The 17,285-nt window shown below is 44.2% G+C and overlaps 1 protein-coding gene across 3 annotated transcripts in view; it reads right to left on the bottom strand.

Moving 5' to 3' along the window:
• Window positions 1–1,378: 1,378 nt before the first annotated feature.
• The window catches only part of Slc2a12 (solute carrier family 2 member 12), a 55,090-nt gene continuing 39,183 nt past the window's right edge, over window positions 1,379–17,285 (bottom strand). For all 3 annotated transcript variants that reach the window (XM_050159493.1, XM_050159492.1, XM_050159494.1), the window contains exons 4-5: window positions 12,970–13,102; window positions 1,379–3,454 (exon numbers count right to left, since the gene is read on the bottom strand). In XM_050159493.1, the coding sequence (XP_050015450.1) occupies window positions 3,301–3,454; window positions 12,970–13,102 (287 nt within the window). In that variant the 3' untranslated portion in view covers window positions 1,379–3,300. The remainder of the gene's footprint in view (window positions 3,455–12,969; window positions 13,103–17,285) is intronic.

Raw genomic sequence — 17,285 nt, 5'->3', positions numbered from 1 at the left:
ACATGTATATAGTATCTTTTCATGCTCTGTTACCAAATATCAATTAGAATCTTTCTTGCAGACTGGAAATAAAAACTTGTATATAAGCTCTAGGCAACTAGGGTAGAGCTCCACAGATGAACGATAATGTTTTGTGTTACTAATTTAATTATGGTAGAAAATGGTAAATGACTTTTAAAGGCAAAGGAATTGTAGTTTTAAAGAGGCCTTTTCCCCTCGAGATGGGCACGGGAAGGAAGCTGTTCTGGGTGACCCTCGTATTACCTTGGTTACTCTGAAAAGACTCAGTGGATGGAGGAGTTGAGGGTCTGTACTAAGATCGTGTCAGAAGGTGATAACGTAACAAGAAGTGCCCACAAGCTGTGGCTGTGCCACTGGGTATTCAGAGCTGTACTTGAACCATTGGCCATTGGCAGGCTCGTCCCTGTCTCCACTTTGTCTTATTAAGTGGAGGCAGAGGTGACTGGAGTCTGTGAGCACTGTTCCTAAGAGTTGTGATATCGGTGTGAAACAGGGCCTCACCCATGCAGGGCTCTGATGGGAAGGCAGGATCACATGGGTGTCACTGTAAACAGCAGTGGTTTTTACCCGCAGATGAGCTAGGTGGAGTCAAAAATTAGATTCTCCACATGCACTAAACTATTTCCCATGAAACTCTGAATTATTAATATAGTTTAAAATGTTTGCAGCATCTGAACCTCTGTGTTGAGTAAGTTTTCTACTTATCATAATCTCTCACAAGGCTAGCTTAAGCACTGCACTGAACAGTACATAGGATTCTGTGCTCCATTTTGTCCTCTTCTAAAAGCTGCCTCATACCCTGCCTTTCACTCCTTCAAAGAGTAGGGCAAAGGCTAACTTTTATACTTGCTTTACTCATACTTAATTCTGATTTTTTTAAGTCTTCAAAATTTTTTAATTGTTTTTACATTTGTTTTTTATTTGCTTTGTTGTAAGATCATTAGCCAAAATCCTTGAGACCAGGGGGGAAGTGCAGTTAGAGGTTAGACTAGAGCTCTGAGGTCTTCCCACTTGCTCTGTCAGCAGGGATCTTCTGTCGGCAGTGTTCACAAACACAGAAGTATGTATGTGAGCAGAGACTCAGATAGGGAAGGGGCAGATCCAGAGGACGCAACACGTTCAGTGTTCAGTAGCGTGCAAGCCAGGCAGATCGGAAGCTCCTGGAATTATTGAAGGAGCCAAGAAAGCGTGACCAAGTCTGGATGTCCCTGCCGTGTGGGCGCTCCCTGGCAGCTTCCTGGGCAGTCCTCTAGACAAAGCTGGGAAGGAGTGCGTGAGTCTCATGTCACCTGGTTTTCTACAAGTACTGTAAAAAGTTTTTATATAAATAAAAACTGTGAATATATACAGACAAATTTTAAGTATTCCCCCTTTTTATTTTTCAAAACTAAAGGCTTCGTGTGCTGGAGGTGGGATGGGGCTAATACTGGGTAAAAAAAAAATATTTTGAAAACAAAAGCGTTTAGTTCCATACTTGGGACAATAAGAGAACATTAGAACATTTATGGTACGTACATCCAGTCATTAGTAACAAGTTGCCTTTGCTTGTTTCTTGTCCATTCACAAGAAATACGAGAAAGCCAAGTATGTGTGTCCATATATGTTTAAAACCAAATCATTTAACAATTTTTAAAATATCTTAATCTGATACTTGGAGGGGAAAAAAGATAAAAGCTCAGGTTGATAACCTGCCTCGACTCTCTTTTTTGTTTTAAATCGTGGCGTGTAATTTCAGTAAAATTAAAGTGATACTCTGCAGAATACACCCTACCCTCGCCTGTGACAACAAGCAGAAAGCACACGTTCCTACTCGATGTGAGATACACCACGACATAATGACGATTTCAATCTCAGCTTCTTCCTGTCCCTTTAACTTAGACAATGCATTGCCAGAACCAGGCCTCCCGTCACACTCCTGAGGCTCGAGGGCTGCTCTCTGTGATGCTGTGGGCACCCACTGTCTTTCCACTTGGCTAGAAGACAGTGTGATGGCCATGTACCTCTCCATCAGACTGGGACCATTTGGGAGTGAAAGGGAGAAAATCCCAAAATAAGGGGTTTGGGCTCTTTTTTTCGGGTTCATATTTCTTTGAATTATTTTTTCAAGTTAGGCTGTTGTACCTAAAGGCTTATTTTTTGTGTGCCTTCTGTAGTTTATTAAATGATTGAAGGTTCTTTCCCACAGGTTTTCCTATCATGCACATTCTGTTGGTGAAATGTTTTGTCAAATCTTAAAATTGAACTGCAGAAGTAGGCCAGAGAAGTGCATCCTGTGGGAAAAACCCACCTTGCGGGTATGACTGACTCATCGCTGCCCATCACAGAAGGGAAGCAGGGACCTGTCCTGACATCAGTGTCCTTTCGTTTGTCTGCATTCATCTGAAAGGGAGCAGTGGGGCAGCCTGCCATAGCCCGAGGTAGAGAGACTCCTGAGGAGTGGGGAGAATGGCAGGCAGCTGTGCATGGCTACAGGTTAGGACGGAAGCGTTCCCAGGACACAATTTTTATAGATTTGACTTTATAACTTAAACCTATGTGCTTAGAGATCTGGATAAATAATAATCTACGTCAGACTTCTTTTCTAATATTCACTAAGGTATTTCTAAATAAATATGGTCCCAAGGATTTTTAAATTGACTTTTCTAATTTAAAAAAATGGAAAAAAATGCTTTATTTTTTTAACATTTTTTTAAACGCACGTAAAATTTTAAAAAGGCTATTTTGGTTAACTTTTTCATTATGTGTGCTGTACTAGCTACGTAATCTTGGTAATGGTGGACTTGAGTTGTCAGTAGGCTTTCCCAGGACACCATAGTCCCTAATCCGCAACACAGGTGCAATTGAATCATCCGCCATGTTTTGACAGAGAACCCAGAGCAAGGGGGTGTCTTCAGAGGCAAAGATGGTAAATGCCTGCCCAGAATGCTTCTGTGTCTAAGTATTAAGCTGTGACTGGCATCCTAGACAACTTAAGGCAGAGGCTGGCCTTGTCACTAGAACTTCATCTTTCAGAGGCTGCACTGGAGAGAACGTAGAAGGTATTGAGTCTGTAGGGATTTTGTTATTGTTTCTTTTTTTTTTTTTAACCTGATACATTAGGGCATTGGTATTGCCTCGTCTACCTTTTGACAAAGGTCCCATTTGGGGAAGAGGATTAAAGGTTGTCTTTCTAATTTCAGGGTGTCCATGTAAAAGTTCTCCACGACACTGAGGAGAAGCCATGGCCGAGCCCCCTGTAATAGGTCCTGCCACAGCACCACATGTAAGGATTTGAGCCCCTTAGGTTCCTGGAGAAGGCTGCTGTGGCTGTCCCCTGCCACACAGCTTCTTACACTCTGGGAGCTGCTCTTGGGGCTTTCTTTTCTGAAGCTGTGTTGGCACTAATTCTTCTTGGTGATGACTCATAAAACAAATGTTGTTTTTCACATAGTTCCTGAAAAAGAGAGAGAGAGGCGCTAATGAAAATGTCATTCTTGGTTTATATTGTGCTTGAAAGAAATCTGCAGCGTTATTATTTTAAAAATCACCCTGGGGTTGTCATGGTTTAGGTCATGGAAAAAACATTTTCATGGTGAAGCCTTAATGTGCTAAGAATTCGGCTATGTACCTACAGCCTTTGGGCAGTCTCCTACAGAGAACAAAGTTAGGCAGCTGTCCTCTGAGAATGGGGCCACAGCAGCCCTCATAACTGACCAGGACTCCAAGAGTACTTTTTGTTACCAACAACAAAGGAGTCATGATCGCCCCAAATCCAGATTCATTGTCTTGCATTTGTCTAGCTCCCCGCTGTGTCTCTCTTTGGCCTCGCTCCCCATCAACAGCACATGATGTCCACCAGCATAAAGTATGCTCTCCCCTTTGATTTAACAGAAGGGAACGCCTGTGAACCTTCCTCTCTTCCACAGGGCACTGTGGGTGGGGTTGGATGTTACTCTGGCTTCCAAGGGGCTTGTGCTGTCATAGAACAAGCTCAGAAGCCGTAAGTTGAGGGTGTGCTGGCGAGAAAATAAAAAGGGAGACAGGATGGTAGTAGCTGACGCAGGGATTGCTCATCTGTTGTTCAGCAACTGGAGTTCAGGTTGGGATTCCTTGATTCGCAGAATACACTGGGCCAGTACTTAGAGGGACTGTGCTCTCTGGCCAGGGTACAGGGGCTACTGGGAGCATGCTCGTCACAGATGGCACCAACTAAAAGTCACAACAGAAAGCGAGAGGTAGTGTGGAAATATCTCAAAGAGTAGGAAAGTCAGACTCCTTGGGGAACTGCGACAGGTGGCGGTGGGTCCGAACGTCCTACTTCAGAGTAGGTTGTCCCTAACCCTAAAGGAACTGGTCGAATCCCATTTGTTCTAAATAAACTGAGAAGTCTTAAAGGTTTTCCTGAATGACAGACTGGGTGGGGGTGGATGGGTTGAGGAGCAATGAATCTAAGCCAAGGAAGAGAAGTGAAGCTGTAGTGACAGGCACTTGGGCTTCAAAGTCTTGGGCGGGGAAGGCTGATGATCTGTCTAGCACCACACTAGAGAAGGTCAGCAGGTCCATGGGTGGTCTGTAGCCGTGGTGAGTGGAAGGCCAGCGAGTACCTTTGCTCTCCACAGCAAAACCATAGGGTTGTCTTCACTTGGGTTCTCTTTCCTGTCCCTTCAGTCAGCTTGGCCCCTATTTCACTGAGACTCCTGGAGTCTTAAGCCTGTCTTTTCCAGCCCATACTGTCCTGGAACACTTAACTTTAATAATACGGTGTTCCTTTGGCTTTTCTCCATCCTCACCATCAGCTCCTTGGTGCTCAGTGACTTTCCTTTTCTGTGGGCGTGAGGGGAGATGGTTCAAGACAGGGTGTCTCTGTACAACAATCCTGACTGTCCTGGAGCTCACTTTGTAGACCAAGCTGGCCTCAAACTCACAGAGACTCGCCTGCCTCTGCACACTGCCCAGCAATCTCTAAATATTGGCATAATGGGAGGTTTGTCCAGTCTCGGGCCCCATTCTTCTCTGCTTCTGTTTCATGAGGCAGTGGCCTCCCACATTTAACTCTATACAGACTTACAGACTTGCATTCATAGTCAGCTGCCTATCAAATGTGTCTCTATTTGGTGTCTTAATGGACATCTCCAAATTAATCCATCCAAAGTGATTCTTGCTACCCCTGCACCCTAGGGCCCTCCAGGCTGGCCCATTTTCCTGTTCATTCAGTGTCTCAGACTTCAAGCCGAGATGTTATCTTGGCCATGCCTCATTCTTATATCCACTTCCTTTGTTTGTTTATTCATGCATTCAACAGTGCGCTGCCATTACAAACCAGGCGATCATTGTTCTAGGTTTTGAGGAACCAGAATGAACACAGTGAAAAAAACCCTGCTCCTCGGAGTTTCCTTGTTAAGATTGTTTTCTCTGCGAGAGAACCTGGGCATGCTTCCCGGTACACAGCAGTTCACAACTGTCCATAACTCCAGTTCCGGGGCGGGGTGGTGCGGGGGGGGGGGGGGGGGGGGGGGGGGGGGGGGGATCTGATGCCCTCTTCTGGTCTCTGCAGGCAGCAGGACTTTGTGGTAAATATATACCCATGTAAGTAAAACGCTCCCCCCCCCCCGCTCTCAAGGAATTAAACGTAATGAGAAATAGCTAATAAGCCAAAGGAATGTTTCAACTCTTGTTAAAAACTGAAATAAAGTAGATGCAAAGTCCAATTTATAGTAGGTTGGCAAGAAAAGAGGGAGGCGGCACTATGAGGCAGATTCCTGCCTAGGGGAAGAGCATAAGAAAGAGTTGCTGCCGTGAGTATGCCTGCTGAGTTCTGAAGGTCAGGGTGGCTGAAGCCACTAAAGCAAGGGGCTGGGAGGAGAAAGCATAAACTGTATATAGCTTTTCCTCTACATCATGAATCCCTAGGGGACTGGAACAAAGGAACAGAATGGGGTGGGGGGGAAGGAAAGAAAAGGGGACCAGGTAGGTAACCACTACGCCAGTGAAGAAAGGAGCTCGTGACACCTCAGACCATGATAGCATAGAAGAAATGGATGCCTGTGGAAGGAGGAGCCAGCAAGGCTTACTAGACTGGAGGCGGGGCATGAGAGGGAGCCATTAGGGAAAGACTGGCTCATGGCTGCCGCCAAAGAAAAGGAAGACATTGGCACACAAGGAGGAAACGAGGTCTGGAGCCAATGTGTAGATGGACTCTTCGGGGCTGCCATGGGTGGAATTAGCATGTTTAGCTTATCTCTTAGCGTGAGAAGAGAGGTAAACAAGACGTGAGCAGCCATGCCTCAAGTTGAGGAGGGAGATCAAAGCAGGTGGATTCCAACTCCTGGCCTGTGGTCCAGAGGGCATGCTCTGACCCGGATGAAGTGATGAGTGTGACAGAGGAGTTGTGGGAGGAAGCCCAAGCTCACAGAGAAAATAGGGAAGCAGGTGTGGACAGGTGAGAAATGCGACAATCAGAAGGGAGGTCCCCACACGGGGCAAAGCTATTACGTCAGGATGTCACTGAGAAACGGCCCCTGCGCTAGCCTTATTCAGGGAAGGCTCACTGGAGCCGTTCAGGAGAGGGGAAATGCACAGGACTGGTAAAGGACTTTGTTAGAAATAGAGAAGTGGCAAATTTGGAAGAAAAATGGCACCAACACACCCTTTTCAGAAGATGGGAGAAATGGTGCGTAACTCGGTTGGCAGAGGTTTGCCTGGCATCCAGGGAGCCCTGAATTCAATCCCCAACACTGCATAAACCGGATGTACACATGGGTACACTCGGTACACAATCCCCTGCACTTGGGAGACTTGGGAGGCAGAGGCAAATATCTGGTGATCAAGGTTATTCTCAACTACATAATGAGTTCAAGACCAGGTGGGGATTCATAGAGCCCTATCTTAAAAAAAAAAAAAAAAAAAAAAAAAAATCTATTCCTGTGGAGAGACCAGAAAGATTTCTGTACCNGGAGATCCCAGCAAGTTTTTATTTATACTGATGGAAAGTATACCAGCAATAAAAAAAAAAAAAGAGTGAAGGGGTAAACAGGAAGTCTTGGAAAGGGGAGAAGAGATGAGGAATGATGTTAAAAAGGGAGAGGGCCTGCTTTTCCTCTCGGCCACCCGGCTAGTTTACACCCGAAATAACCACACAGAAATTGTATTAATTAAATCACTGCCTGGCCCATTATCTCTAGCCTCTTATTGGCTTACTCTCACATCTTGGTTTAGCCCATTTTTAATAATCCGTATTCACCACGGGGTCGTGGCTTACCCCGAAAGATTTAGCATGTCTGACCTGGCAGCTCCATGCCCGTTTTCTCTGACTCTGCTTCCTTCCTCCCAGAATTTAGTTCTGTCTTCTCGACCTACCTAAGTTCTGCCCTATCAGGCCAAGCAGTTTCTTTATTGATTAACCAATAAAAGCAACACATAAACAAAAGGTCCTCCTACACCAGAATGATGGGGCCGATGTCACAGAAACAGAGCTGACTCTTCAAGGGCTGCCGGTGTGACTACGGAGCCTGAGTGACCCCTGCTAGGACAGAAGACTTTAAGGGACTAGTGATATCGGCCGCTGCCGGGTGGCATGAAGGGCCATCTGAGGCCAGCACTGTGCTTGTGAGTCTCCCCAGCTTCAGGCTGCCAGGTGGCTGGTTGCACATGCTCACGACACACCTGGCTTGAAATGTCGGTCATGTCGGGTCACGCCACTGTCCAGGCTAAAACTCTGAGTCCTTTCCCACCCAGCGAGAACTAACCAACTCCTTGCTCAGCCTGCTTTACCAACCCCAGTGGCTCTGACCTAGAGCTCTTTGCCCTTCCAAAAACAGGCCGAGCCTGTTCCTGAGTTAGCCTCCGTACTAACGATCCTCTACCTGCATTGTCTGTGCCCCGACCTCCCGGCTTGTCCTCTTATTGCCCAGATTGTATCCTAAAGGTTATCTCAGCACAGCCTTCTGAAGCCTGCCCCACTAAGGAGCTAATCAGTGCATGGCCATTATCCTGGGTGTATTTGTTTGTTTTTCTCATTGCTAATATGGTTGCAGCAACTACCCCAGTGTCTGGGGCATAATAGATACTCAATTAGTGTGCGCTTCCCCCCCCCCACACACACACGCTTCTGTGGAGGCAGAGGTCAACATTGATTGTCCGTCCCTCCCCACTCCCTCACTCCACAGGGCCTCTCACTGAACCTGGAGCTCACAGACCTGGCCAGCTTCCTGTCTTGGCTTTCCCAGAGCCGGGATTACAGGCGTTCATGGCTGTCAGCCCACTTTCACGCCGACGCTGGGGATCGAGCTGGTCCTTAGGTCTGCAGGGCAAGCACTTTTCTGACAGAGCCACCTCCCAAGCTCTCCGTGTTTAGAAGCTGCTCGTGTGCATACAGGGATGGACACACAGCCCATTAACAGCGACAGTACAAAGGCTTCGGCGCTAAACTCTTCATAAAACACTCGTTTGTTTTCGCCGGGGGGGGGGGGGTGAGGAAAATCCCACTTGGAAAATGTAAATACTGCAAGCATCCCTCTATCAGATGAACTTTAAATTTGATACTACACCTTGGGGTAGTAGTTGGCAGGGGAGATATTGCAAACAAAGCCCTTTCACAGTACACGATGGCAGCTACGCTTCCTGGCTCTCGGCTGAGTCGCTATTTATTTTATAAGGAACTTCGCCTCCTTGGAAGGCTATTTGTTTTCTCAGCTTTGTAAGAACTGGGGCTGGGGTGGGGACCAACTCCAAATAGGGGAGAGGAAAATATTAAGCAACGTGTAGGATCGAATTTAAAATTTAATTCGATATTATAAATAGTTTCCTTTCTTAGTCCTCAGGAAAGCGCCATGGGGATTTACACATGGGGACTGGTTTCCCTGGTGATCAAAAGTTGATTCATTTGTTTTATTAACTTCTAAATTCCTAAAGACTCCCTGGGCTCAGCAGTAGACTTCCTCGAGCAAGCTTACTTGAGTCTCTGTGCACTCGCAAGTTCCACGGGCTTTCCACTGCCCTACATTTCCTTAGTTAATCTGATACCGTCCTCAGATGGCCATTTTTCATCTCTGGCATTTCTCTCCAGGGAAGCTTGCTCAACTATTTCAAACGCTTCTTGTCGGTTTACAGGATTCAGGTTGCTTACACATTTTCATGTTGAAAGCATTTCTCAAGCTATGGCAGCAAGCAGAGAGAAGCTTCTGGCTTTTGAATGTTGTGTAATCGGGAGCTAAAGAGCCAAATTCTTATTCCTTTCAGGTTTCAGCGTGGGGCTTCCCCCAGCCGCAGGCACCTGATTGCTGCTGCTCTGAGCTGAATATACAGACTTGCACGCCATCATCTTCCTATTCCTCTGTCCCGGATTCCTTATCTGTTTTCGCTCGCAGTACTATTGAGGGGTCACAATGACTTCGGACGTTGACACCCCCCTCCTAATTGTCAATGCATGATTGTCTCAGACAGTGCCTGGATTAAGGTTTTGAGAAACTGCGTGACTCAAAAGTACCAAATGTGGTTTCACAGACAGTCTGCAAGCCAGACGTGTAGCCACTTAATATTCTCCCCCCACACAGAGTGCTGAATAAGTTTTACATACCCGAATCCTACTCTCTACAGGAACATTCTAGAAGCCCACTAAATAGATTCTGTCTTCAGGTTGTCATGATTTGCAATTTGTTTTACTTGACAACTCGAAAGCTGCCTAATGAGAAAGGGTTTCAAAGTTAGGCTTTCTGAAGGAAATATTGGTATGTTAATAAGCCCTTAGTTTTGTCCACCTTGCTAAATGAAAGCAGCAGTTCACCTAGCAGCTCAGTCCTGCTCTCCCTTCAACAGTCTCTCACTGTGGTCCACAAGGTGTTTTAACAAACCTTTGCAAAACACACTTTGTGTCTTGAGTTAGGAGTTGAGTTTTTTTCGAAATGTATACACACAAATTAAAATCACTGTGAAGGCAATAGAGTGCACGCCTGAGGTCTCTGACCTGCTCCAGTCATGGAGTCATATTCACTTCTGCACTGATGATTCTCCAAAGTGTTTCTCATCCCGCCACTGCACACAGACCACGTCCCTATGTCCCTGTACCGACCACCAGATCTGTAGAGAGTTTCTCCTCAGTCCCAGACGTCTGTGCATCCTGACCTTCCTTCCCTGTTTTCACTTGCACATCTTGTCTCCTAAGCCTCTCAGAGGGGATCTGCACAGTTGATACTCGGGGGCCCAACCCCAACCCCCACCAGACCCTCTCCCAACTGCATACACAGCAGGTTGATTCTGGAAGCCTGCGAGCAATTCTAATTCCCTCTTCCCCCTATTTGTCCTTCCTGTGCAGGTCCCAGTTTCATAGGCCCCATTTCTACACTACATCCAGCTTCATACCCTTTCCCTCTGCCACCCCCCAGTAGCTTCGTTTAGTGACTCCTCTTTCTGTTCCTCCTATTTTGTCAGAAATAAACTTCCACCTAAACTCTGGTCACTCCATATCATTTTACTTTAAACACTTCTGCTAGGGCAGTGGCTCCGTGGGTAAGAGCGTTGTTCACACAAGCACGAGGACTTGAGTTCAAACCCCGGTACTTCCACAGAAGTTGGGCGTGGCTAAGCATGCTTGCAACCCTAGCACTGAGGGGTAACCCCCTTAGCCAAAACAGTGACCATCAAGTTCAGTGACAGCCATTAGCTCAAAGCAATAGAGAAAGTTGCCAAAAGCCCACCTGTGACCTCCATGTATGTACTCATGAACACAAGTATTCAAACACATATGCATGTTTCACACTAAGTACACATGTACAAAAGGTACAGAAAACCCACTACTGCCCTTAATATAAAGTTCAAATTCTTTACCAAGATAGACAAACTTCCTGACTCCTCTTGGTTCTGGGTTCATCTCCCAGTCTCACAAGTGCCTATTAACCTTTGTAGCCCAGCTCTGAGTGCAATATTCCTGTACATGACCCTACCCCCATTCCCAATATCTTCTTTACCAAAATGTCTCAAGGTTTAACTCTGGTATTCTCTCCTTTGGAGCGGAGGGACTTTTATGCAATGAAATCCTCTAACAAGAAGAATAATCTATCTTTGTGCTAACCAACATGGTCTACTGCAAGGATCTGATTTCTTGCTTACCACCTGAAGTAGAAACAGTTTCTGTTGCTGTTTCCTAAATTTCCAGTTCTTTATTGGGGATGGGGAGGGGTGGTAAAACAGGTCTCACGGTATAGCATTGGCCAGCCTGGAACTTGCTATGTAGACCAAGTTAGGCTGGAACTCAGAGATCTGCCTGTCTCACCCTCCCAAGGGCTGGGATTAAAGGTGTGCTCCACCATGCCTGGCTTCAATTCTTTCTTGGCTATTGCCCAGTCAAAGAGTTAAATCACAGCGGACAAAGTCGGCAAGGTAGTGATGAATGTAGCCGGTGTATGTCTCTCTCATTTTCATCCTTACCACTCCCTCCTGCATCCTTACCTCCCTACTGCATGAACTCTGGTAGACTGCAGATAGAGCTACATCTTATGACCCTCCATAAAAACCTGCTCTGCTCGGTGGATGTTGGGAGGCAGAGACTGGGGATTGAGAGTTCAAGGCTAGCCTGTTTTGAGAGTCACAAACAAAAAGCAAACCTGGGCTAAAGGCTGTCCTGTAGGTAGGAGGAAGAATGTGTACGTCCATGCCCAAACTCCACGCGCAAGTTACCTAGCCAATCAAGCCTTCCACAACTGCATTTGCTTCATTATAAATTATCATTTTCATTTCATTTTCTTAAAATCACCTCACCTGCAGGAAAGCACAACCTGAAACTTGACATAGTCAACTTATGATTTGAATTGAGGCAAGTTTTTTGTATGTTGTTGTTTTGTTTTGTTTTTGCTTAACAAAGTAAACTATTTTAAAGATTTCAACCATGTCAAGGTTCCACGAGTTTCCTCACTCCAGCCCCTGCTAGCACAGGACTAAGGACCGGCCTTCATGAGCATCTGCACACATTGTCCCACCACTGGCTCATCTATCAGCCTGGAACTTCCCTCAGATGGAAGCAAGTGTCGCTGTCACAATTTCTGTGGCCATACCCAGTGCTTGGGACATTATTTTTTAAGAGAAAAACCACAACCTATTAAAAAAAAAAATAACGTGGTTTTCTCCTTTGCAATAAAGTCCAGGACTAAGCATGGCCCCCGTTCCACTGCAATTTAATCCTAAGAAGAACACGTTTCCCTTCATTCCTAGGCTGCAGCCACCACTTCCCTCGGGCCATGAGTTTGATCAGTTAAAACTCAGTGCCCTGCCTCTGACAGTAGTTCCTGGCCGACTTGCCGGTTAAGTTATTTATCTCACCTCCCCGTGTGAAATTCACTTAAATGCCTAGAATTTAATTCTGAACACCTAATCATATAAGACACTCCTTACCTTTGCTAAAATTAACTCGAATGTGCCACCTTATAAAGAATTACAGACATTTAGAAGCGAGAGTTTTTCTGCTAATTGTAGCCTGAAGTGTTTGGGATCAAAAGACACCTGAGCCTGTTTTATATGAAGGGCTGAAGTCATCTATTGTCCTAGCCCAGGATGGACATCATATTCCAGTGCCAAGTTAGTACCCCAAACAAAGGTGGACTACTGAGTGAGGAGCTAGAAATGAAGAAGTTCTTTCTTGGGAGAGAGAAAAAGGTTGAGATGACATCATATAAAGCTAGTCAAAAAGCCACAGAGCTAAGGGTCACCTTGAACTCAATCTTCCTGCCTCCACCTCCAGTGTGCTGGAGTCATAGGCATATAGTACCAAGCCCTGCTTGGAATTCTTGCTCACCACTAAATAAGCTTGTAAAGCCGTTGATACTGATAAGCAATAGTTCACACACATTTGAGATAAGGCTGGGGAACTGGAATTATGCAAGCTGTCTTGTAGAAAATGGAATATCCTAAAATAACAAATGTTGATATTTAATCGAATATAACAACTGTATTTTGACCAACAACCAATGATAGGGTACTTACGCTTTTGCTAGCTCCATTGATATTTGTTCCAAAGAGCATCCCTTAGTCTCAGGTATAAACAGAACAACAAAAACCAGGGATGCTAGACTCATGATTGTATATATGAAGCAAACCCATGACAAGCCAATAAGATCTATAGAAGACAAAAGAAAATGGTTAGGTATGTATTCTGTGTGCACTGATCACCGATCCCATTTGTGAACATCCCTTCTCAAATCCTATAAGAAGCTAGTACATGCGAGTAGTCTCTATGGAAATAAGATTCACCAATTCAAAATATGGCCAAGTTCTTTTTGTTTTGTTTTACAATCCTACCCCAGCTTCCTTAGGTAAAATGCAAAGCTGTCTTCTAAACATCAAAAATTAAACTCAAAGCTATTTTCTGGGTGCACATTTTTTCTTTTTCAGCATGATAATAAATCTTTATTAATGCAAAGAGCACATGTTCATTTATGTTCTAGTTTTATTTCTATTGCTGGGATAAAATACTCAGACTAAAAGAAGAATGGGTTTATTTGGCTTACGGTTCCACATTATGGAATGGAATTGTAAAATCTATCACCATGGGGAAGTCAAGGCAGCAACTTAAAGTATTATATCCACAGTCAAAGGAAGCAAGAATAAATGCATGGGCCCTTGCTTGCTTCCTTCCTAGTGCTCACTCTGCTTCCTATACTAAAGACTACTAGCACGTTTCTATACAGTCCAGAATCCCCTGCCTAGGGAATGATGCCACCCACATTGGGCGGGGTCTCCCCCTATCAATTGACAAGACAGTCTTCTACAGACATGCCTACAAAACAACACAAAAGTAGACAATCCCTTACTGAGACTCTCTTCCAAGGTATTTCTTAGGTTATATAAAGTTGACAATTAAAGCTAAACATCACCATTGCAAAAATAAAACTTCAATGCAGAAGTTTATAAAGACCCAAGGCCAATTTTCTCTTATCCTCCCCTGACTCCCTCTAGGGATCACCACTGTTGTAGTTTGGCCATTGTAAATGACATATTTGTGCACATGGACACTTCTGGAAATGAGTTCATCCTTTTTACTCTGATTTCAATAAATTGTTTTATGTTGGCATTATTTCACCATTCTTAATAGCTGGCAACATATTGTAAAGCTTCCTTCTAGGTCCAGCAGAAAACATCATAGTGGGGCCAATGAAAGAAATATGATCAGCACAATTCTCAACATTTTGATGGATTTCACTTGTCAGGTCTCTTGGCCACTTCTAAGCAAACATATACTCCCTTTCAAATCACTGATCAAGTTCAGGGTACATTACCCTAGACACAACCCCATTCACACACATGTAACTTTGTCCATTTATATTGTGCTGGCCTCCGGACCAGCAGCAAATGTCCAGGATGACAGGTAACAGTGGAGAAGTATCTAGCTCTTTTTACACATATGCAAAGACCAACTGCAGGCAGGATTTGCAAATAGCCCTTAACAGCTACAATCACAAATCACAGTTGGTCAGGGGAAAAAAAATGACTTGAGTCGTTATATACTGAAGTCATTTTTATAGCTGCAGTGTGGAAGGATCTAAGCATAGTAACCACTTGCTGGTGAGCTGAGCTGAGGTGGGAACAGAAAGAAGGAAGACAAACGTGTGTGTGTGTGTATGTGTGTGTGTGTGTGTGTGTACATGTGGATATCTGTGTGTGAACATTGGAGTCTGAAAGCATCAGGTCTCATCCTGTATTGCTCTCTGCATATTCCTTTGAGTCAGGATCTCTCCCAGAGCCTGAGTGAGGTTCATGTTTTCTCAGTTAGGATGGGAGCCAGCAAGCCCTGGTGATCCTTCTGCTTCTGCCCCAGCTCAGAGTTAGGGATACAGGTCTTCCAGATGTCCAGTTTTTTAGGTGTATGTTGGAACAAAACCCCTGGTCATCATAATTGAATAGCAAGCACTCTTAACTGCTAAACCATCTCTTGAGTACAAAGGCAGTTCTTTCAGGCAATTTTAATCAATCCTGTCTCTGATCTTTTATTGCTGCTAGTGCAGGGTTCTGCCAGGTGGATTGCTTAATCTAATACTTGTATAATTAGTTGGAATTAGTGAAAGCCAAATGAACATCTCATTGAAGTTGCTTCACATTCTGTTTAAACACTTGCAGTAACAGAGAGATCATGACCTTACTGCCACAACCATCTCCCTTACTCAGACCCCAAATCTGCCTTTCGGGATGTTCTGCTTTGTCTTGTAGACAGCACACAGTGAGTCATACCTCCCAACCTGCTCTTTGTGATTCATGCTCCAAATATTTGTCTATATCTTCACCCTTTCTTTCAGAATCCTTGGATCCAGATCAAAGACCCATAACTCTCTCAGTCATTCTTCACAGAGCAGAGATACCAGGTTCTTATTATCTGGATCATCCTCTCTTGGATAGTCCTTTTTTTGTGTGTCCTTTGAAATAGGGTCTTTCTGTGTTTTCCAGATGGTCTTGAACTCATCCTTCATCCTCCAACCTCAGCACTCCAGGGTTGGGTTTATAGATGTGCATTCCCACAGCCTAATATGTACTGCAATTTTCAATCAGTTTTTTTTTTCAAAACAGTGTACCCAGAACTGAATTCACTGCCCACTGTGTAATGGTTGTTCACCAGAAACAGTATGTTTACATTGATACAGGTGATGTTTCACTAAAATGTTGGTATCCAAAGGCTTATCACCAAGATAGGATAAGTAGAAAAGCCGCCTATCTTTTAAATCATTCTAATCCATGCTTAAGAATTTGATCTTTGAAAATACTTAGAGATCTTTAGACAGCGCAGAAGGAGGTCAACTGAAGACTTTAGGTCATTCCAGGCGTCAAAAACTAACTGGATCCGGTTGTGTTGAATCTGGTTGTGTATAGCTTGTGCTTATAATCCTAGCTGGGGGAGAAGACTGGGGCAAGAGGATTGCCATGAGTTCAAGGCTGGACTACCCTACAGAGTCAGCGTTGGTTCTCAAAAGAGACAACCACTACTGAAAAGACAAAGAATTTGTTTTACCAGGAAGCATGCTGAAAGCCCATTCAAGGGCCTACCTCTTCCTTAGCTCATCCAGTATGTCAGCCAGCCTACCTGCAAAGACTCAGGTCATGTGTCACCATTTTTCATCCATATTTTCTAATTAAATAACAGACGGTATGTGTGGGTGTGGGTGTAAGGTGAAGGGTCCATGTTTCCTTTTACTACCAGGGTAGAAGATGTAGGATTGATGCTAGTAACTAGTTTCTTTGTCTCCTTTAAGCCTGGACTATTTCTTAAAATCTAAGATGCAAGCATTTGAAAATTTTATATATAACCCAACTGCATTTAATTAGCAACTTCCAAAGTAATTTAAAGCATGATGTACTAAACATATACATTTATGTATATGTGTATAGTATACTCTTGAGTAAGTATTCATTTCTAAAGGTTAAATATACATGAAATGAATGATGAAATGAGTTTACAGTTTGGATTTTTTTAGTTATATTGTCAAGGACATGTGTGTGTCTTTGTGTATATGTGTGTGCATGTGTGTATGTGTGTATGTGTGTGTGAGAGAGAGAGAGAGAGAGAGAGGAAAGAGAGAGAGAGAGATTAATTTCAGAAAACTTGGTGGTCAGTTTTGGAGGGTGCTTGTGAACCACCTCATTATTTTGAGAATAAGCATAAATTATTATTAAAAATCAGAGTTTCAAGCACTCATCTTGCCTTATGTAAGATCCACCTTCAGAGTGGCTATGTGGCAGTGAGAGAAATTTCTCTTTAGAGAAGCATTTCAGGTTAAAAAAATATAGGCAGATTGAAAGAATGAAAACCTTGGGTCTGGGTGGAGAGTATCAAGGGAGCTCAACATGGCCTGGGATGGGATGGGACATCCAGACTGGGAGGATGACAGGCCATCCTGTGGTCACTCGCCAAGGAGTGTGCTAATGGGTAAGAGACTTGCCCTGTTCCAGTCTCCGTGTGGATGGACATAGAAACACAAAGGACAAGAGGACATGTGACCTGAAAACCAACTATCAAGATTAAGATCCTGCAAAAAAAATCCATGCAACAGACCAGTGAGTCCCTTCCCATCTAGATGGGGGGAAAAATTTAGTAGGAAGAATGAAGACGCAGCCTACAAATGAGGAGACATACCATCCCAGTGTAAATTACATATTTAGAGATAACTGCGAGAATAAAAACAATAACTACAAGGTAGAATGTGAACAGAGTGATACTTGGGAAGATTATTCATATTTTAAGGGTGATAGTTATATTGTAGACTTAATTTCCAAAGATCCATGCTGAAATTCGATGGAGAAAATACATATATATA

The sequence above is a fragment of the Alexandromys fortis genome, unplaced genomic scaffold, assembly GCF_014885135.2.
Source record: "Alexandromys fortis isolate MF-2015 unplaced genomic scaffold, M_Fortis_MF-2015_v1.1 scaffold_107, whole genome shotgun sequence".
Taxonomy (NCBI): Eukaryota; Metazoa; Chordata; class Mammalia; order Rodentia; family Cricetidae; genus Alexandromys; species Alexandromys fortis.
This window is presented reverse-complemented; position numbering and strand designations above follow the sequence as displayed.